This window comes from Gorilla gorilla, chromosome 9 (genome assembly GCF_029281585.2).
Source record: "Gorilla gorilla gorilla isolate KB3781 chromosome 9, NHGRI_mGorGor1-v2.1_pri, whole genome shotgun sequence".
NCBI lineage: Eukaryota > Metazoa > Chordata > Mammalia > Primates > Hominidae > Gorilla > Gorilla gorilla.
Window position 1 is genome coordinate 16,565,509 of NC_073233.2, and position 23,106 is coordinate 16,588,614.

A 23,106-nucleotide genomic window follows, 5' to 3' on the forward strand; every position below is an offset into this window, starting at 1 on the left:
ATTTTTAAAAACTTATTTTGTCGGGGGAGGAGCCAAGATGGCCAAATAGGAACAGCTCTGGTCTACAGCTCCCAGCGTGAGCGACGCAGAAGACGGGTGATTTATGCATTTCCATCTGAGGTACCGGGTTCATCTCACTAGGGAGTGCCAGACAGTGGGCGCAGGTCAGTGGGTGCGCGCACCGTGCGCAAGCCGAAGCAGGGCAAGGCATTGCCTCACTCGGGAAGTGCAAGGGGTCAGGGAGTTCCCCTTTCTAGTCAAAGAAAGGGGTGACAGATGGCACCTGGAAAATCGGTTCACTCCCACCCGAATACTGCACTTTTCCGATGGGCTTAAAAATCGCCACATGAGGAGATTATATCCCGCACCTGGCTCGGAGGGTCCTACGCCCACAGAGTCTCGCTGATTGCTAGCACAGCAGTCTGAGATCAAACTGCAAGGCGGCAGTGAGGCTGGGGGAGGGGCACCTGCCATTGCCCAGGCTTGCTTAGGTAAACAAAGCAGCAGGGAAGCTCGAACTGGGTGGAGCCCACCACAGCTCAAGGAGGCTTGCCTGCCTCTGTAGGCTCCACCTCTGGGGGCAGGGCACAGACAAACAAAAAGACAGCAGTAACCTCTGCAGACTTAAATGTCCCTGTCTGACAGCTTTGAAGAGAGCAGTGGTTCTCCCAGCACACAGCTGGAGATCTGAGAACGGGCAGACTGCCTCCTCAAGTGGGTCCCTGACCTCTGACCCCTGAGCAGCCTAACTGGGAGGCACACCCAGCAGGGGCTGACTGACACCTCACAGGGCCGGGTACTCCAACAGACCTGCAGCTGAGGGTCCTGTCTGTTAGAAGGAAAACTAACAAACAGAAAGGACATCCACGCCAAAAACCCACCTGTACATCACCATCATCAAAGACCAAAAGTAGATAAAACCACAAAGACGGGGAAAAAACAGAACAGAAAAACTGGAAACTCTAAAAAGCAGAGTGCCTCTCCTCCTCCAAAGTAACACAGTTCCTCACCAGCAACGGAACAAAGCTGGACGGAGAATGACTTTGACGAGTTGAGAGAAGAAGGCTTCAGACGATCAAAGTACTCTGAGCTACAGGAGGAAATTCAAACCAAAGGCAAAGAAGTTGAAAACTGTGAAAAAAGTTTAGAAGAATGTATAACTAGAATAACCAATACAGAGAAGTGCTTAAAGGAGCTGATGGAGCTGAAAACCAAGGCTCGAGAACTACGTGAAGAATGCAGAAGCCTCAGGAGCCGACGGGATCAACTGGAAGAAAGGGTATCAGTGATGGAAGATGAAATGAATGAAATGAAGCAAGAAGGGAAGTTTAAAGAAAAAAGAATAAAAAGAAATGAGCAAAGCCTCCAAGAAATATGGGACTATGGGAAAAGACCAAATCTACGTCTGATTGGTGTACCTGAAAGTGACGGGGAGAATGGAACCAAGTTGGAAAACACTCTGCAGGATATTATCCAGGAAAACTTCCCCAATCTAGCAAGGCAGGCCAACATTCAGATTCAGGAAATACAGAGAACGCCACAAAGATACTCCTCGAGAAGAGCAACTCCAAGACACATAATTGTCAGATTCACCAAAGTTGAAATGAAGGAAAAAATGTTAAGGGCAGCCAGAGAGAAAGGTCGGGTTACCCACAAAGGGAAGCCCATCAGACTAACAGCAGATCTCTCAGCAGAAACTCTACAAGCCAGAAGAGAGTGGGGGCCAATATTCAACATTCTTAAAGAAAAGAATTTTCAACCCAGAATTTCATATCCAGCCAAACTAAGCTTCATAAGTGAAGGAGAAATAAAATCCTTTACAGACAAGCAAATGCTGAGAGATTTTGTCACCACCAGGCCTGCCCTAAAAGAGCTCCTGAAGGAAGTGCTAAACACGGAAAGAAACGACCGATACCAGCCGCTGCAAAATCATGCCAAAATGTAAAGACCATCGAGACTAGGAAGAAACGGCATCAACTAACAAGCAAAATAACCAGCTAACATCATAATGACAGGATCAAATTCACACATAACAATATTAACTTTAAATGTAAATGGACTAAATGCTCCAATTAAAAGACACAGACTGGCAAATTGGATAAAGAATCAAGACCCATCAGTGTTCTGTATTCAGGAAACCCATCTCACGTGCAGAGACACATAGAGGCTCAAAATAAAAGGATGGAGGAAGATCTACCAAGCAAATGGAAAACAAAAAAAGGCAGGGTTTGCAATCCTAGTCTCTGATAAAACAGACTTTAAACCAACAAAGATCAAAAGAGACAAAGAAGGCCGTTACATAATGGTAAAGGGATCAATTCAACAAGAAGAGCTAACTATCCTAAATATATATGCACCCAATACAGGAGAACCCAGATTCATAAAGCAAGTCCTGAGCGACCTACAAACAGACTTAGACTCCCACACATTAATAATGGGAGACTTTAACACCCCACTGTCAACATTAGACAGATCAACGAGACAGAAAGTCAACAAGGATACCCAGGAATGGAACTCAGCTCCGCACCAAGTGGACCTAATAGACATCTACAGAACTCTCCAGCCCAAATCAACAGAATATACATTTTTTTCAGCACCACACCACACCTATTCCAAAACTGACCACATACTTGGAAGTAAAGCTCTCCTCAGCAAATGTAAAAGAACAGAAATTATAACAAACTATCTCTCAGACCACAGTGCAATCAAACTAGAACTCAGGATTAAGAATCTCACTCAAAACCTCTCAACTACATGGAAACTGAACAACCTGCTCCTGAATGACTACTGGGTACATAACGAAATGAAGGCAGAAATAAAGATGTTCTTTGAACAAAGACACAACATACCAGAATCTCTGGAACACATTCAAAGCAGTGTGTAGAGGGAAATTTATAGCACTAAATGCCCACAAGAGAAAGCAGGAAAGATCCAAAATTGACACCCTAACATCACAATTAAAAGAACTAGAAAAGCAAGAGCAAACATATTCAAAAGCTAGCAGAAGGCAAGAAATAACTAAAATCAGAGCAGAACTGAAGGAAATAGAGACATAAAAAACCCTTCAAAAAATTAATGAATCCAGGAGCTGGTTTTTTGAAAAGATCAACAAAATTGGTAGACAGTTAGCAAGACTAATAAAGAAAAAAAGAGAGAAGAATCAAATAGATGCAATAAAAAATGATAAAGGGGATATCACCACCGATACCACAGAAATACAAACTACCATCAGAGAATACTACAAACACCTCTACGCAAATAAACTAGAAAATCTAGAAGAAATGGATAAATTCCTCGACATATACACCCTCCCAAGACTAAACCAGGAAGAAGCTGAATCTCTGAATAGACCAATAACAGGAGCTGAAATTGTGGCAATAATCAATAGCTTACCAACCAAAAAGAGTCCAGGACCAGACGGATTCACAGCCAAATTCTACCAGAGGTACAAGGAGGAGCTGGAACCATTCCTTCTGAAACTATTCCAATCAACAGAAAAAGAAGGAATCCTCCCTAACTCATTTTATGAGGCCAGCATCATCCTGATACCAAAGCCTGGCAGAGACACAACCAAAAAAGAGAATTTTAGACCAATATTCTTGGTGAACATTGATGCAAAAATCCTCAATAAAATACTGGCAAACCAAATCCAGCAACACATCAAAAAGCTTATCCACCATGATCAAGTGGGCTTCATCCCTGGGATGCAAGGCTGGTTCAATATACGCAAATCAATAAATGTAATCCAGCATATAAACAGAACCAAAGACAAACACCACATGATTATCTCAATAGATGCAGAAAAGGCCTTTGACAAAATTCAACAACCTTCATGCTAAAAACTCTCAATAAATTAGGTATTGATGGGACGTATCTCAAAATAATAAGAGCTATCTATGACAAACACACAGCCAATATCATACTGAATGGGCAAAAACTGGAAGCATTCCCTTTGAAAACTGGCACAAGACAGGGATGCCCTCTCTCACCACTCCTATTCAACATAGTGTTGGAAGTTCTGGCCAGGGCAATTAGGCAGGAGAAGGAAATAAACGGTATTCAATTAGGAAAAGAAAAAGTCAAATTGTCCCTGTTTGCAGATGACATGATCATATATCTAGAAAACCCCATTGTCTCAGTCCAAAATCTCCTTAAGCTGATAAGCAACTTCAGCAAAGTCTCAGGATACAAAATCAATGTAAAAAATCACAAGCATTCTTATACACCAACAACAGACAGAGAGCCAAATCATGAGTGAACTCCCATTCACAATTGCTTCAAAGAGAATAAAATACCTAGGAATCCAACTTACAAGGGATGTGAAGGACCTCTTCAAGGAGAACTACAAACCACTGCTCAAGGAAATAAAAGAGGATACAAACAAATGGAAGAACATTCCATGCTCATGGGTAGGAAGAATCAATATTGTGAAAATGGCCATACTGCCCAAGGTAATTTATAGATTCAATGCCATCCCCATCAAGCTACCAATTACTTTCTTCACAGAATCGGAAAAAACTAAAGTTCATATGGAACCAAAAAAGAGCCCGCATTGCCAAGAGAATCCTAAGCCAAAAGAACAAAGCTGGAGGCATCACACTACCTGACTTCAAACTATACTACAAGGCTACAGTAACCAAAACAGCATGGTACTGGTACCAAAACAGACATATAGATCAATGGAACAGAACAGAGCCCTCAGAAATAATGCCACATATCTACAACTATCTGATCTTTGACAAACCTGACAAAAACAAACAATGGGGAAAGGATTCCCTATTTAATAAATGGTGCTGGGAAAACTGGCTAGTCGTATGTAGAAAGCTGAAACTGGATCCCTTCCTTACACCTTATACAAAAATCAATTCAAGATGGATTAAAGACTTAAACGTTCGACCTAAAACCATAAAAACCCTAGAAGAAAACCTAGGCATTACCATTCAGGACATAGGCATGGGCAAGGACTTCATGTCTAAAACACCAAAAGCAACGGCAACAAAAGCCAAAATTGACAAATGGGATCTAATTAAACTAAAGAGCTTCTGCACAGCAAAAGAAACTACCATCAGAGTGAACAGGCAACCTACAAAATGGGAGAAAATTTTCACAACCTACTCATCTGACAAAGGGCTAATATCCAGAATCTACAATGAACTCAAACAAATTTACAAGAAAAAAACAAACAACCCCATCAACAAGTGGGCAAAGGACATGAACAGACACTTCTCAAAAGAAGACATTTATGCAGCCAACACATGAAAAAATGCTCATCATCACTGGCCATCAGAGAAATGCAAATCAAAACCACAATGAGATACCATCTCACACCAGTTAGAATGGCAATCATTAAAAAGTCAGGAAACAACAGGTGCTGGAGAGGATGTGGAGAAACAGGAACACTTTTACACTGTTGGTGGGACTGTAAACTAGTTCAACTATTGTGGAAGTCAGTGTGGCGATTCCTCAGGGATCTAGAACTAGAAATACCATTTGACCCAGCCATCCCATTACTGGGTATATACCCAAAGGACTATAAATCATGCTGCTATAAAGACACATGCACACGTATGTTTATTGTGGCATTATTCACAATAGCAAAGACTTGGAACCAACCCAAATGTCCAACAATGATAGACTGGATTAAGAAAATGTGGCACATATACACCACAGAATACTATGCAGCCATAAAAAATGATGAGTTCATGTGCTTTGTAGGGACATGGATGAAATTGGAAATCATCATTCTCAGTAAACTATCACAAGAACAAAAAACCAAACACTGCATATTCTCACTCATAGGTGGTAATTGAACAACGAGAACACATGGACACAAGAAGGGGAACATCACACTCTGGGGACTGTTGTGGGGTGGGGGGAGGGGGGAGGGATAGCATTGGGAGATATACCTAATGCTAGATGAGGAGTTAGTGGGTGCAGCACACCAGCATGGCACATGTATACATATGTAACTAACCTGCACATTGTGCACATGTACCCTAAAACTTATAGTATAATAATAAATTAAAAAACAAACAAAAAACAAAACAAACAAACAAAAAAAACTGATTTTGTCACCTAATGTATGGCCTATCCTTGAGAATGATCCATGTGCTGAGGAGAACGTATATTCTGTAGCTGCTGGATGAAATGTTCTATAAATATCTATTAGGTACATTTGTTTTATAGTGCAGATTAAGTGTGATGTTTCTTTATTGAATTTTCTGTCTCGATCTGTCCAATGCTGAAAGTGGGGCATTGAAGTCTCCAGCTATTATTGTACTGGTGTCTATTCTTTAGCTCTAATAATATTTGCTTTATATATCTGGGTGCTCCAGTGTTGGATGCATGTGGCAGGACTTACTCCTGCCATTTTGTTATTTGTTTTCTGGTTGTTTTGCAGTCTTCTCTTCCTTGTTTCCTTCCTGTCTTCCTTTTAGTGAAGGTAATTTTCTCTGGTGGTATGTTTTCATTTATTTTTATTTTTACCCCCTTTTGTTTTGTGTGTATTTGTTGTATGTTTTTCAATTCAAGGTTACCATGAGGCTTGCAAATAATATCCTATAACCAATTACTTTAATGACAAGTTAACACTAATTGCATAAAAGCAAGCAAAAAGAAAAATAAAACCTCTATACTTTAACTTTGTTCCCCCACTTTTTAACTTTTTGTTGTTTCTATTTCTACCTCATTGTTCTGTATATGTCTTGAAAAGTCCTTGTGGTTTTTATTTTTTATTGGTTCATCTTTTAGTCTTTCTATTTAAGAGGAGTTTACACATGACAGTTACAGTGTTATAAGCATTGCCAGTGAGTTTTGTACCTTCAGATGATGTCTTATTTCTTATTAATGTTTTTTTCTTTCTGATGGAACTATTCCCTCTATCATTTCTTGTAAGACAGGTCTGGTGTTGATGAAATCCCTCTACTTTTGTTTGGGAAAGTATTTCTCCCACGTGTTTGAAGAATATTTTTGCTAGATATACTATGCTAGGATAAAAGCCTCTTTCCTTCAGCACTTTAAGTATATCAGGCCACTCTCTCTGGCCTGTCAAGTTTCCATGAAATAATCTGCTGTCAGACATACCAGAGCTCTATTGTATGTTATTTCTTTCTTTTCTCTGGTTGCTTTCAAGATCCTTTCTTTGTCCTTGACCTTAGGGAGTTTGATATTACATGTCTTGATATATTCTTCTTTGGATTAAATCTGCTAGCTGTTCTATAACCTTCTTGTACTTCAATATTAATATCTTTCTCTAGTTTGGGGTAATTTTCTGTTATTATCACTTTGAGTAAACTTTCTACCCCTATCTCTCTCTACCTCCTCTTTAAGACCAATAACTCTTAGATTTGCCCCATTGGGGCTATTTTCTAGATCTTGTAGGTATGCTTCATTCTTTTTTCTTTGGTGTTCTCTGACCTGGTATTTTTATATAGCCTGTCTTCAAGCTCACAAATTCTTTCTTCTGCTTGATCAATTCTGCTGCTGTTAAGAGACTCTGATGCATTCCTTAGCTTTATTGAAATCTTTCACTTGGTTTTGAATCCAATAGTAAAATCTAACTTTTTCATTAGAACACTGTGGCTGTCATAATCAAAGCTATTCCTAATTTCACAGATATTAGAGGTTTTTCTGGTAAATATGGTCTATCTTTGGAAAAAATAAAAGCTGCCAACTCTCTAAGCACCGAGTACTCATGTCATTACACTCTTCTGATTTTAATGTTAAAATGCTTTTTCTCTAAGTGTCTTTCTAATGCCACTTAAACCATCCTAATTCGAATCTAGGGCTTAGTCTATTAATTTTTTAAGTATCAGAAATAAAGAAAACTTTTTAAAAAATCAGCTTTCTCATATAATACTACTAGCAGAATAGTTTTAGAAAAGCTTTAGCAGAGAATCAAAAGACCAGGGTTTTATTATCATCTCAGCAATTACTAAGTAGCTACATAACACTGAGCAAGCTATGAAATCTGAGATTTCAATTTCTAATTTTTTTAATGAATGAATTTTAGCATTTAAGAAATAAATTTAACTTACCTAAAACTGTCACTTTTCTCTTTGGTTTTCTAAATCTTAACTTTATACAAATTTTCCCAATTTTTGAAGTGATTTTTCTAAATTTCTACATGCAGTTTAGATTCGAGATAATTTTTGGCCAGACTTAAAGTATCTTTAAGAGTCAGCCAGAATTAACTGTTTAAAAAAGTACATTTTACTAAGGACTTTTATCTTTATAATTAATCTATGAAATTGTGACTCCCTTTTTAGCTTTCATTACATTTCAAAAGAGGTCAGAAATATTCCCACCATCCTCCTTCCTGGACACATCTCAATTCAATGCAATAGTAAACTATTTCTGAATGTTAAATACAAGTTACATAAAAATTCTCCCAATTAAGAGATATGAGTATAATTCCAAGGCATTTCTTGAAAGTGAGGAAAGTTTAGTGGTGATAATAATTTGCTATAAAAGTAGATACAGCCATATCATTGATAAATTTATATTTGATTAATGAGCTTTTAGTTCTCAAAGACTAAAAAACTTTTCTTCAATAAATACACATATTTGTTTACTTTGTCACCTTTGTAACTCTCACCCTAAAATTTTGTACATTGGTGACTTTTTATAGACACTTAAGTACCACTAGAGGCCACCAAATACTTCATCTTATTAAATTGACAGATTTGCAAGTTATTCTGGCTAGCTTAAAGGTACTTTAAGTTAAGCTAAGTTACAAGGAGATGACCATACATGGTAATATCCGTAACTGGGAACTCTCAAAGAATTATTCAAACTCAAGCAAAAAGATGTAAACATATTTCATACAGTAATTAGGATGTATGGATGTATAGATGTATAATTCGACAAAAAGCTTTATGAGATCAAAATGGGGGGGTAGGTAATATAAAAATTCATTCCTTACATACCTTTGAAAGTAGACCTAGAGAGATGACCTACAGGAATGACCTAGAGAGATGGTGTTCTCTCAAATTGCTGTTGTCCTTTATAAGCAAATTATGTATTTATATATAAATATACACCTCTCTATATATACATAAATATAAACATACAGATACATAAAATCCTAGAGTTCAGTATTCTTTCCTGCATACCACAAAGTCTTTCACATAATGATATTAATATCTCAAGTTGGCTACCATTTACAGCAATCAAAACTTCAAGAAAGAAGTCTTATTGTCAAATTCACCCGACTTTTTTTTTTGTCTGTTTATTTTAAGACAGGGTCTTACTCTGTCACCCAGGCTGGAATGCAGTGGTGCAATCTCGGCTCACTGCAATCTCTGCCTCCTGGGCTCAAGCGACCCTCCCACCTCAGCCTCCCAAGTATGTGGAACTACAGGCACGCACCACCATGTCCAGCTAATTTTTCTATGTCTTTTTGTTGTTGTTGTTATTGTTTGTTTGTTGTTTTTTTATTTTTTTTTGAGACGGAATCTTGCTCTGTCACCAGGCTGGAGTGCAGTGGCGATGTCTCGTCTCACTGCAACCTCCGTGTCCTGGGTTCAAGTGATTCTCCCGCCTCAGCCTCCCGAGTAGCTGGGACAATAGCACGCGCCACCACGCCCAGCTAATTTTTGTATTTTTGGTAGAGACAGGGTTTCACCATGTTGGCCAGGATGGTCTTGATCTCTTGACTTTGTGATCTGCCCGCCTCGGCCTCCCAAAGTGCTGGGATTACAGGCGTGAGCCACTGTGCCTGGCCAGTTTTTCTGTGCTTTGTGGAGACAGGGTTTCACCACGTTGCCCAGGGTGATCATCACCCCACATTTTTTAATATACCCAAAATTCTGGCTTGAAGAAGAAAACCTGGCATCTGGCAAAAATAACACCTGAGTAAACTTTGCTCTCCCTTTCTAGGTGAAAGCGCTGCTTAAAGCGTCCCACATCCTCTCATTTCTTCCAGCGTCCTCCTCCTTTCCAATGGTAAATAGTAAAAACTAGAAGGCCCAAGTACCATCGAAAGATTCTGTAGATCCAAGGGAAACTTCTAAAAAAAATGGGGCTTATTGCTATTGTATTATCCACCTTTTCTGCATGGTTATATACTATTTTTCAAGGTTTTTCAGGAAATCCAGAGAAACTTTAATCAGTCACGGTTTTGACATTCTCTCTAAAAAATCTTGGCTTAACTAAAGGTCTCAAAATCCTAAGTTTTCTTTTAAAAACTTTATAGTGTTAGCTTTTACATTTAGACTATGATCCATTTCAAGTTACTTTTTGTGTATGGTTTAAGGGTCAAGGCTCATTTTTTTCCTAAATGGATATCCAGTTGTTCTAGCACCATTTGGGCTTATCCCTTCCACAACTGAATTATATTAGCAACTCGGTCAAAAAACCAATTTATGAAGTCAGGCACAGAATGATAACTACTGTGTGTTCTCATCCATATGTAGAAGCTAAAAACACAAAAAACAAAAATTTGAGCTCATAGAAGCAGAGAGTAGAATTGTGGTTATTAGAGGCTGGGAAGGATGTGGGGAGGGGAGGAAAGGAAGAGATTGGTTAACAGACACAGAGTCATAGCTAAATGGGAAACATAAGTTCTCGTGTTCTGTAGCACCGTTAAGGTGAATGTGGTTAACAATAATTTAGTGTATATTTTCAAAAACTTAGAAGATTCTGAACGTTCACAACACAGAGAAATGATAGATATTTGAGGTGATGGATACACTAATTTGATTTGACCATTATACATTGCATACATGTACTGAAATATCACCGTTTCCCATAAACGTGTAGAATTATTACATATCAACTAAAAATAAAAGGAAAAAACAAAAAAGATAACACATGCTTTTCTTTCAATAAAGTGGAACATTTCAGAAAAAAGAAATAAATTTATGATATATATGTGAGTTTGCTTCTAGACTGTACCATGGATCTACATGTCTATTCCTTAAGCTAATACCATACTGTCTTGATTATTGAGCCTTATGGGATGTCTTGAAACTAGGTAGTATAAGTCTTCCAAACTTTGTTCTTTTTTTCCCAGATAGTTTTTGGCTACTTGCTATAAAATATGCCTTAGAGATTTATTCACTTCAGTACATAAAGCTTTATTTCATACTGTTTTAAAAAGTTAACTACAGTAAAATATATATAACACAAAATTTATCATCTTAACAATCTTAAGTGGACAGTTCAGATAGTGTTAAGTACATTCACACTGTTGTGCAACTAAACTCCAAAACTCTCTCCATCTTGCAAAATTCACAATCTATACCCACTAAACAACTTGCCATTCCTCCCTTTCCCCAGCCCCTGGCAACCACCATTCTACTTCCTGCCTGTATGAATTTGATTACTCTATGTCTCTCATATAAGTGAAATCACACAGTATTTTGTTTTGTTTTTTATCGTTGTTGTTGTTGCTTGAGACAGAGTCTCACTCTGTCGCCCAGGCTGGAGTGCAATGGCGTGATCTCCGCTCACTGCAAGCTCTGCCTCCTGGGCTCATGCCATTCTCTCACCTCAGCCTCCAAGTAGCTGGAACTACAGGCGCCCACCACCATGCCCGGCTAATTTTTTGTATTTTTAGTAGAGACGGGGTTTCACCGTGTTAGCCAGGATGGTCTCGATCTCCCAGTATTTGTGTTTTTTTGTGACTGGCTTATTTCCCTTAACATAGTGTCCCCAAGGTTCATCCTTCAGGTTGAACCTTGCATAAGACAACAAATGTTGGCACATGTTGTAACATGTGTCAGAATTTTCTTCCTTTTTAAGGCTGAATAATATTCTGGGGGGGGGTGTGTGCGTGCACACGTGTATCACATCTCACTTGTCTATTCATCTGTCTATGGACACTCAGGTTGCTTCCACCATTTGACTACTGTGAACAATGCTACTATAAACATGTGTATGAATATCTGTTTGAATCCCAGCTTTCAGTTCTTTTAGGATATACCCAGAAGTGAAATTGCTAGGTCATATGGTAATTTTATTTTCAATTTTTTTTTGAAGACTCTCCATACCATTTTCCATAGTGGCTGCACCATTTTACGTTCCCACCAACAGTGCACAAGAGTTCCAGTTTCTCCCTAATCTTGCTAACATTTGTTATTTTCTGGGATTTTTGTTTTGTTTTGGGGCTTTTTTTAGAGTTGGAATCTCATCTATCACCCAAGCTGGAGTTGCAGTGGTGCAAATCATAGCTCACTGCTGCCTCCAACTACTAGGCTCAGGTGACCCTTCCACCTCAGCCTCCCCAGTTGCTGGGACTGCAAATGTGAGCCACTGTGCTTGGCTTTTTTTTTTTAATAGCAATAATAATGGGCATGCAATGGTATCTTATGGTGGCTTTAATATGCATTTCCTTAATAATTGGTGATGTTAGCATCTTTTCGTGTTCTTCTAGATCTCCTTATCTCGTACTTTTTAACAGCTGTACTATGTTCTGATGAGTGGCTGTGGTACCGCTAATTCAACGAGTCCCCATACTAATGGTCATTTAGATAGTTTCCAATCTTTTGCATACAGGTAATTCATACATACACATATATATAAGTAACCATACAAATCAGTTGGTTCTAGATAGCTCCAGTTTATGCATATTTTTGATTCACTCCTTTTCACTCTCAAAAACATTCTGGTTTGAATAAGACACAGTTACCCTAGTTTCAGATTAAGGATAAGATAAATTGCTGAAAGTGAAATTAGGCATGAACGAGCTGTGACTTAATCTTCCAGGCTATTTGTTACCCAGAACTTACCTCATATTAGAAATTTAGTATTAGAAAAATATTTATATTTACCACTTGATTATAAAGGATACAACTAAGAAACAGACAAGTGGGAGAGATATACAGAGTGAGGTATGGCAGGGACCATGCCCTCTCTCAGGTGTACCACTTTCACAAGACATTAGTGTGTTCATTGGGCAAGCACAGTGGCTCATGCCTGTAATCTCAGTGCTTTGGGAGGGCGAGGTGAGGAGATTACTTGAGGCCAGGAGTTTGAGACCAGCCTGGGAAAGACAGACTCTGTCTCTATGAAAAATAAGAAAATAGCTGGGCATGGTGGCACACACCTGTAGTCCTAGCTATTCTGGACACTGAGGCAGGAGATCGCTTGAGTCCAGGAGTTTGTGGTTACAATGAACTAAGATCACACCACTGCACTCCAGCCTGGATGACAGAGTATGTAAGATCCTGTGTCTCTTTAAAACAATCAAAAAAAATGTGTTCATCAACCCAAAAGCTCTCTGAGCCCTGTTATCTAGGGGTTTTAATGGAGGTTTCACTAAGTAGGCATAACTGGTTAAATCATTGCCATTGGTGACTAAACTCAATCTCCAGCCCTTCTCTCTCCCCCCTGGGGTGAAAGTTCCAACCCACTAAATGCATAGTTGCTTCCTCTGGTGACCAGCCCCTATCCTGAAACTATTTAGGGCCTCTCAACCCAAGAGCCATCTCACTGGCATATAAAACACAGTAAATCACAAAGGTTTCAGGAGCTCTGTGCCAGAAACTGGGGGCAAAGACCAAACATTTATTTTTTCATTATACCACAAAGACTAAATTAATGAGGTCAAAAAATAAAATGGTCAAGGAAAATTAAGATAAGGGAAACAATCTTTAGATTCAGCATGAACAGTGTGGCAGAGGAAAGCTATTTGTTCAGTAAATCTGTTTCCTTCTTCTCCTGAGCACAAATCTAGGGTTTATTTACCAATCTCCTATTACAGCTAATTGGCTTTGTGACTGACTTCTGATTAAAAGAATATGGATAATATATACTGCCTCCAGACATATCCCATAAAACTAACTTTTACTATCCTCCATGCTTTCTCTTACTACTCTGACGACCAACTACTGCTGCCTAAGAAGACCCTGAGGACTGTAACCAAGTACCCCCATTTTTCTGGAGGTGATTTAATTATTCTCTTTTTCCTCTCTCTCCTCTCTCTCTTCACTTTTTCTCTCCTCTCTCTCTCTCTCTCCCTACGTCCCCTCTCCACCTGCCTCAGAACTTACACCTACTAGGAGGGCTTGCTGAAAGCATGTCCACTTGGCACCTTTTACAACTTTTCCCAGGAAGGTGCCAACCCAACTGCCTAGTAGATAACTGCCTGGTAGCAGGGGGACCCCTGCCTTCGCTCATCTCCCCCCCTGCCTTATAAAAATGCCTGCTTTCTGCTCCAAAGGTGAAGTGGGACATTTAAAAGAAGAACGCTTTGTGCCTCTTCCCCCAAGTGAGCTTTGGAATAAACTCACTTTTTTTTTTTTTTAATCAGACATCACTCTTGTTAATTGAACTCTACATTCAGTGGGCATCTAACTTGCTTTTTGGTTACAAGACCACATTTTGAAAATGGCAAACCCCACTCCCATCTACCCTACTGCCACTAATTAGCCTTTATGTAAATAAGGGGAAAAAAAACCTTCTATTATGTTAAGTTACTAAGATTTCCAGGTATATCTATTACAAAAGCTAGCATTACCTTAACCAATTCAGAAAAAATTAACTTCAACTTTGTGATTTCAGAACAGACAGGACATAAACTATACTTCAGAATAAATCCCTGCAATGTGCGTGAGATAGAGGTATGAAATGAGAGTAAATAACAACAAATTGTAACATTACAAATATTAAAATATTAACAGATGATCATCTAATAACATCCCTGTAGGAAAATTATTATTATCAGAGAGAGTAAATTAACTTCGCTCAAGGCTTTTAAATTTCAAATCCCGTATTCTTTCTACTGAACCACATTAGTCTCTTAGAGAAACTGGGACAGCAAATGAAGACTCACTGAAAACATTTTATAATAAAGAAGAAATAGGATAGTAGCTAAAACATAAAGTCAAGAAATTTTTTTTTGCTAAAATTATAGATACAATGGAAATGGGATGAATAGAAATAGAATAGTAGCAAAAAGGAACTGGAACTTAAGAAGTACAGGATAAGACATAAGGATGATCTGACAGACAAGCACATGAGAGATGAGTAGCAGTATGATACCATGTAATGAAGTCCAGGCTGTCCACAAACAATACACAGACGTAGTGGGTCAGGCCTATGTAGCTCTACATCTTCCTCAGGAAGTTCTCTTTGGTCTTAAAGCATCAGGTAGAGCAGAACCCTAGCATGACAAGAAAACTTTGTCTAAAGTGGTTCTGAGAGCAGAAGTGAAGTATGTGACTGTAGGGGAAAGATTTTCTAGCATAACTGAGGGTATCGATGCACTGACAAAATAAGCAGAATTGAGAGTCACTAGTTCTAGTACAGGATAAACAAACCATTGTAGTGAGTATGGAGGAGTGTATTAGAATCATAACACCAAGATTAACTAATCTCTTCCTCAGAGATGATAAAATAATCTACTATCTCACATGCACCTTCCAGACTTCATGAGGTTCCCTGCCCTGTGGTTTTATTACTTCAAAGAGACAACAGTCTGGGAGTGGGTACCAAAAATATGAGCTCAAACCACCATTTTCTAGCTTAAATCCCATTTATATCCACTTGCTTTGTTGTGAACATAACTTTTAAAATCCTTTTTATAGTTCTTAGTATGTTTTAAAAGCCATGTCTTCATACTTCATAGCAGTATTCTTAAGTTTTCAGCCTCAACTCTACGCCAAATCAAGAGTCCTTCCACACACCGTTTATACCAAGCTTTGGACCATCTTTAAAACTGTGTATTTTACCTCGCACCCTACCTCAGGACAGAGGCTTTAGATTCCATCTACAGTATCTACCATACATACCTTTTATAAACTTTTTAAAATCTGTCTTCTTCTATTTCTCAAACCTCTCTAGCTGGATAGTATCTGCCTATCTTTATTCTAAATAATTACTTATAAATCTAGCTTTATATACTCACATGCAAGAACTTAAATTTTTACTTATTATATTTCATTTTCTTAAACATCCCATAACTCCTGCCTTTTAAAATGTTTGTGAACCCTGATTCTGTCATCTCATTCTCCTTTCAAGCATATTCTTCTACAAAAAGGAAGAGAAAAGTCTCTTCTAACCAAACAGTATTTACATCTATGTCCGATGGATGATTGCTACCCATTTATTGTATGTATTGCATTCTAAACAGCTTCAAGAATTAAAGCATTACATGGTACTTATATTTACCTCTCTGTCCTCAAATAACATCCCATATTAAGGCTATTTTTCCTATGTTACACCTGCACAATGTGGAATACAAGCTCTTTTTCCTCTCTTCTCCTCAATCTACATTTACAGAAGACTGAATTCATAGGGCAGGTAGTCAAATTGCTAGTGTATAATTTAAATAACAGAACTAATTTCGTAAGAACATTAAAGTTAGAAATTCTAACTGAATGCTTCTCTTTTTCAAGCCACAAAATTTATTTACTACAGTACTTTAGTCTTCTAAAAAAATCAGGTACATGTAACAAAAACCTTAGTACAGGCATGCCCTATTGAGATTGTGGCATATTTTCTGAATAATGATATAAAAAAATTCACTCCTAAAACAGGGCATCTTAAAAAGGAGCTAAGGTCGGCTGGGTGTGGTGGCTCACATCTGTAATCCCAGCACTTTGGGAGGCCAAGGCAGGGGATCACCTGAGGTCAGGAGTTTGAGACCAGCCTGACCAACATGGTGAAACCCTGTCTCTACTAAAAATACAAAATTAGCCAGGTGTGGTGGCACATGCCTGTAATCCCAGCTACTTGGGAGGCTGAGGCAGAAGAACTGCTTGAACCTGGGAGGCAGAGGCTGCAGTGAGCCAAGATTGCGCCACTGCACTCCAGCCTGGGCAACAAGAGTGAAACTCTGTCTAAAAAAAAAAAAAAAAGGAGCTAAGGTCAAAACAATACAATTTTGCTTTAATTCTTTAAGCTGTTTAGATGTCTCTGATCTAGCCAATAAAAATATTGTTCCTATAATCAGGAATAGATTCTTAACCATAGAATGCCTCTGAAAAACAATTTTCTTTGAAATGCTGTCACTAAAATTAACTGCAACTTTATTTATATGACTGTCTGTGGTTTTCGTGTATGCCTAAAAAGCACAAGAGAAAGATAAAAATATCCCAGAATTGGAAAAGTAGTCATTATGTTTGGTTTAGCTTACTTTCATATTTTTATTTTTAAAATCCATCCGAATTAAAGTTTACCATTTTTCAATAGAAAAATAGAAGGCAATTTCTTTATGTAAAAATGGAAAAAGAAATTCAGCATCCTCTAAATTAAATTTGGAATTTGATTAGTGAATGAATGCCTAAAATCCTTTTCCACCAGTTGTAAGGCTGAACACATATCTATTTTTCATTTAGAACTTACATACATCAATTATGTGTTCCCTGGGAAGGAGAAGTGGCAATAGAAAATAATTTGAATATAATATTATATTCTGAGCCCATGTATGTTCTCAGATAAAATAAATAATAAAGTTGGTCCCTATTCAATAACACAGCCTTCTCTTAACATTTCTCAACCTTAGTTCTTCCAAATCACAGAATTCTACATTTACACTAAAAGACTAACCATTTACACTAAAATGCTAACCACAGCTAAAAGTGTCACTCCTAGAAATCTCTCAGATCTTGGCTGACACTAAGAGTCAAAAGATCAGGGTTTGAATCCTAGCTCTGCTGTATCCTTGCTGTTAGATCTCAGTAAAGTTATTTAAATTTCCTAAGCCTCTGTTTACTTACTTGTGAATTAATATACTACCACCATTATGCACGTGAGTTCATCACAATCTATTAATCCTATACAACTGCTAGATATTAACATGAATGTTACATGCTAATGTTCCACCATTGTGGAAGGGGTAAGAATTTTTCCCATAAATCATCAGAAAAGGGTCACGACTACACTGGAAACAACAAACCACTTAAGGATTAAGCCAGATCACCTTCAATTAGACTAAAATTTTATTACGTCTATCTTTGGTCTTGAGGCCGCAGGGTTACTCAAGATCACATAAGGCATCACAATTATTCAAGCTATTGCTGTTCATATACAGAATATTCACACTCTCTAAAGATATGCAAAAATAAGGCAATAAAGACTAGACAATAAAAAATCAATAGTGATTTATTCTGTTTTTAAAATGGACTTTGATAGATTTAAGATAAATTTATTTTGTACTTGACAACACCATAGACATTAAAGAATTGAAATTGCGATCCATTATGGAAAAAGGAAAAGGAAAAAGAAAATTTCTGATGTAATCCAACAGATTACTCTTTAAATATTAATCTAGCCCAACAAATCTTGAAATGCTATGCTAAGAATATGCCAAGAAGTCATCTAGGAAAATCCTAGGGAGGAAAAGTTCTGTCTAACTCTTAAGCACCTCCATTTCACTATTCTAACAGCACATGACTCTGCTTATTGGAGAAACATTTATAGCACTTGAACATGGCAGTGTCTGTCATACAGAGAGAAAATATCCATTTACTAAGTAGTAAAATCAGTATGTTTCTCTCCCTTGCTACTGGAGAAATAAGAGAGGCATCATAGGTATCTATTCTCTTGGTTTTCAAAACAACACTATCCTTTCTCTGTCCTAGCTAAATAGCTATGCCAATCCATGATTTCCCTCTCCCTCTATGATGTCTGTTGGTTCTTAAAACTTATGAAGGTGAGTCACTGCTTATACTGTTAAATTGGTATAGTTTATATCTCTCCACACTTTGATGTGAATGGAGGTAGGAACCCACAAAAAGTTCTAACAGGTCCCTAGCACCAAAAATTTCCCCTCAATCACACTAAAAGGGACATTGAAACAGCGTTTAAAAGCTTTTATAGAACAAATGCCTGCTTATTCACACTGTAAGGCCAATTACTGGTATTTGCAGGCATATGGGGAAAAAGAGAAAGGAATGCAAAGGGCTCTCCAAAAAGCCATTTTCCTTGGATCCTCACATTCCTTCCCCATTTTTAATGCCAAAATTCAAGATTTACCCCCTCTGTAGGCCTACAGAACCCTCAGCTTTCTTTACATGGCTGAGTTATAACAATCAAAACTAAGCACTTAGCAATGTATCTTTAATTTTCAGTGAAGCAAAACTGGACAGTTATTAGCTAGGATGAGAAAATTTACAATTTTCAATACAAAATATCTAATAGATATTTCCGATCCATGCCAACAAGAGAATGAACAATTGTTCCTGTGGGTAAGGTGCTGAGATACGTTGAACAAACAGCAACAATACTAATTAAACAACGGGACAACTCATTTATGGAAGACACTGTTCTAATCATTTTATGTGTATTTTTTCCACTTTATCTTTACAACAACCTATGAGATTAATATAATCATTATCCTCATTTTATAGATAAGTATTCTGCTGGCTCAAAGTAGTTGAGCAACTTGTCAAAAGTCATACCACGCAGCTGAGATTTTAACCTAGGCACTCTGCTCCAGAGCCTGCACTCTTAAGTATCATGTTATACCAAATGTCCTCTCAACAGGACTGCTTTGAAGACACTGCTTCTATGTGTTTATGTGTGTGCATATCCATAAACACAATATAAATAAGTACACACACACACCTCCAGTAAATCTGGAGAACCAAACTTCATAGACATATTACAAAGTACTTTAGTAATCACCTTTCTAGTCCCTCAGTTTACCACCATGGATCCACCACCAGATAGAATATCTTGGGTAGCATAAATTATGTTCAACCAATAAATTCCTTTAAAATGGGTAACAACAACAACAAAAGGAGTTGAACTGTACTATTATAAAATAACCTTCAGACCTTGTAGCTAATAACAAAAGAAATCTAATTTGTGATTCTAAGATCAAATTCAAACTATGACTGGTCAACATTAAACGAACTTTTGGTTTTTTATTTAGCTGTGTTTTTTGTTTTGTTTTTACTAAGACAATAACCTGGACATTTTCAGGAAAAAAAAAATATATGTGTATCCCTGAAGTTACTAGGCTAAGACTTTTACTAAAGAAGCAGTGGAATTTTTCTGCTTTTGAGTATATGAAAATCATCAATTTCATCTTTTTTTTTTTTTTGAGAGGGAGTCTTGCTCTGTCGCCCAGGCTAGAGCGCAGTGGCACGATCTTGGCTCACTGCAAGCTCCGCCTCCCGGGTTCATGCCATTCTCCTGCCTCAGCCTCCTGAGTAGCTGGGACTACAGACGCCCGCCACCACGCCCGGCTAATTTTTGTATTTTTAATAGAGACAGGGTTTCACCGTGTTACCAGGATGGTCTCAATCTCCTTACCTCGTAATCCGCCCACCTTGGCCTCCCAAAGTGCTGGGATTACAGGCATGAGCCACCGCGCCTGGCCCTCAATTTCATCTTTAATATTAGAAATTTAAATGAGGAAAAGAAGAGCAAAATAAGCATTCTAGAATTAATATATTCAAAGATGACTGTACTTGAGGGACTAGGAGGGAAGATAATTATTTCTAGCACTGTAATATCTTACAGTTAAATTATCAAATTATTTAACAGCAAATGTAACATAAATGTAAAAATCAATGTGACAAAAAAGAAAAGTAACATTATAAATATGCAATAATACAACAACCACTTACCAACTCAATTCCCTGTGGAAAAGGTGTATCATCCCAGTCCTTCTGTGGAAATCTCTGGATTATTTTCCCCAGACCTTCTCCTGATCCTGTTAATAAAATCAAAGTGAATCATTATAGGACACTGAAAACTACAAATACTCATTCTACTCTTACTTATTTCTAAATGAATATTTGGTAAATAAGTTAATAAACTGATTAAACATTTTCAAGTTTTAAAAAACATGTGAGTATGCATCATCTAAACCTTATGCAGTAGGACCTCCATATCCATGGGTTTTGCATCTGCAGGAGACACCCAACCATGAATTGAAAATATTTGGGATGAAAAAAACAATAAAATTAACAATGCAACAATTTAAAATGCAAATCTTAAAAATACACTATAACAAATATTTCCATACCATTTTCATTGTATTAGGTATTATAAGTAATCAAGAAATTATTTAGAGTATATAGGAAAATATGCATAGGTTATATGCAAATACTACATACACCATTTTATATAAGGAACTTGAGCATCCATGGATTTTAGTATCCGTGAGGGTTCTGGAACAAATCCCCTGCAAATACCCAGGGATGACTATACTGAAATAACAGGCAATCTCTATTCTATAAACCCTTTTTTTTTTTTTTTTTTTTTTTTTTTTGAGGCAGAGTCTTGCTCTGTTGTCTAGGCTGGAGTGCAGTTGTATGATCTTGGCTCACTGAAACCTCCGCTTCCCGAGTTCAAGCGATTCTCCTGGCTCAGCCTCCCGAGTAGCTGGGATTACAGGCACCCACCACCACGCCCAGCTAATTTTTGTATTTTTAGTAGAGATGGGGTTTCACTATGTTGGCCAGACTGGTCTTGAACTCCTGACCTCAAGTGGTCCACCTGCCCTGGCCTCCCAAAGTGCTGGGATTACAGGTGTGAGCCACTGCACCTGGCCATTATTCTGTAAGACTGACTGATACATATGAAAAGCTAAAAAACACTAGCCAGAGGCATTGAAATCTAGAGTCTCTACCACGTTATGGGAGTAACTGCCCTTTGTGCCCCAATAAGGAAATTAATCCCAAATTGAAATTTAAGAAGAACTTTTCTATGGAGATGAAATAATTTCAAGTAACATATGAAATGGCACTGCTAGCACTAAGTTTCAGTTATGGGCTATAAATACTGTTACTGGTTAAAGTTTTTGAGGCTGGCCTGGGAACTTGACCATTGTTTAGGCAGGGTTTCCCAACATCAGCACTACTGATATTTGCAGATGGATACTTCTGTGGGGGAATGGGGATTGTCCTGTGCATTGTAGGATGTTTAACAGTATTCCTAGTCTCAATTCCTAGATTCCAGTAGCACCCTCTACCACCAGCAAGATGTTACAATGAAAAATGTCCCCAGATGTTGCCAAACATTCCCTGGGTTGAAGACCACAGATCTCTATCACTGTTGTTATAAAATTATCCTGTGACACCGAAGAAGGAATCAACTTCCCACTGAACTTTGGGGATGTAATTTGTGAGTAAACTGGGGATGGAAGGTACATGTTAAATCTAAACTAATTCTTGCTATAGTTTTTTAAGATCTTCATGTTCCCTGCATATTCTACATGTTGTCCTAGTTCATATGAAATGAAGGCAACAATATTCTGATTATTTGTTTTGCATACCTAACTTGAGGAAGTCTTCACAACGAATTCATTTTGTTAATACACTGTAAAAATCATCCATTATGATTTCTCAACCTCATCTCTATGAATGCAACTTCTCCCTTGCCCCTCACCTAAACTGCAATCAATTTACAGCCAAATTTTTATGTTTAAAATATAAATGGAAAGTGACATTCACTTTACTGACCAACTCAGAACTGTATTCTGAAACGAGGTCAAACCAAAATCCATTTGAAAAAGACAAAATAAAAATATTCTCAATTAAAATGAATAATTGCTTCAGTACAGTAACTTATCCATCTCTTGTTATAGGGGAATGAAGGATTTTGTTAAGAGTAAACCAACTTTTTATCATAGGCACTCATTCTTCAAAATCCACCTCAAGCATCATCACTTACGACATCCCAAGCAGGGTTAATGAAACAAATTGCTAGGTGTTGGAGGTACACAAATGAAAAAGACATAGTCCCTATCCTAAAGGAACTCATAATCAATTCGGGGAAACAAACAAACGAACTGATAATTTCAGTTATGTTATCGTAAGCTCAATGATAGAAAGATCATACAAAACTTTCTGGAAGAAATGACAGCAAGCTTACTTCCTTTCAGTAACCAACTTGTTTCCCCAAGCACCTGGCATACTGAATTCCTGGCATATAGTCTATACTGAGTAAAATGTTTACTTTAATAAATTCATTGGTACTGACTGAAACTGTTTTAAGTTTATCCCTCCCTTCTTTTTAAAGAGATAAATTAATGTACTTATTCTATCATGTTTAATCATGTCCCTACATTGTTTTTTCAGTTCTGAAAGCCATACTAATGTATTTTACGTTCAAGAAATATTTATCATATTAATTATTTTTTGGACAGGGTCTCACTCTGTTGCCCAGACTGTAGTACAGTGGCACAATCATCGCTCACTGCAGCCT

At 37.7% G+C, this 23,106-nt stretch overlaps 1 protein-coding gene across 6 annotated transcripts in view; it reads right to left on the reverse strand.

Moving 5' to 3' along the window:
• SBF2 (SET binding factor 2) overlaps window positions 1–23,106 on the reverse strand; it is a 531,976-nt gene that overhangs the window by 403,052 nt on the left and 105,818 nt on the right. For all 6 annotated transcript variants that reach the window (XM_063710649.1, XM_063710648.1, XM_063710650.1 and 3 more), the window contains exon 2: window positions 20,523–20,608. In XM_063710649.1, the coding sequence (XP_063566719.1) occupies window positions 20,523–20,608 (86 nt within the window). The remainder of the gene's footprint in view (window positions 1–20,522; window positions 20,609–23,106) is intronic.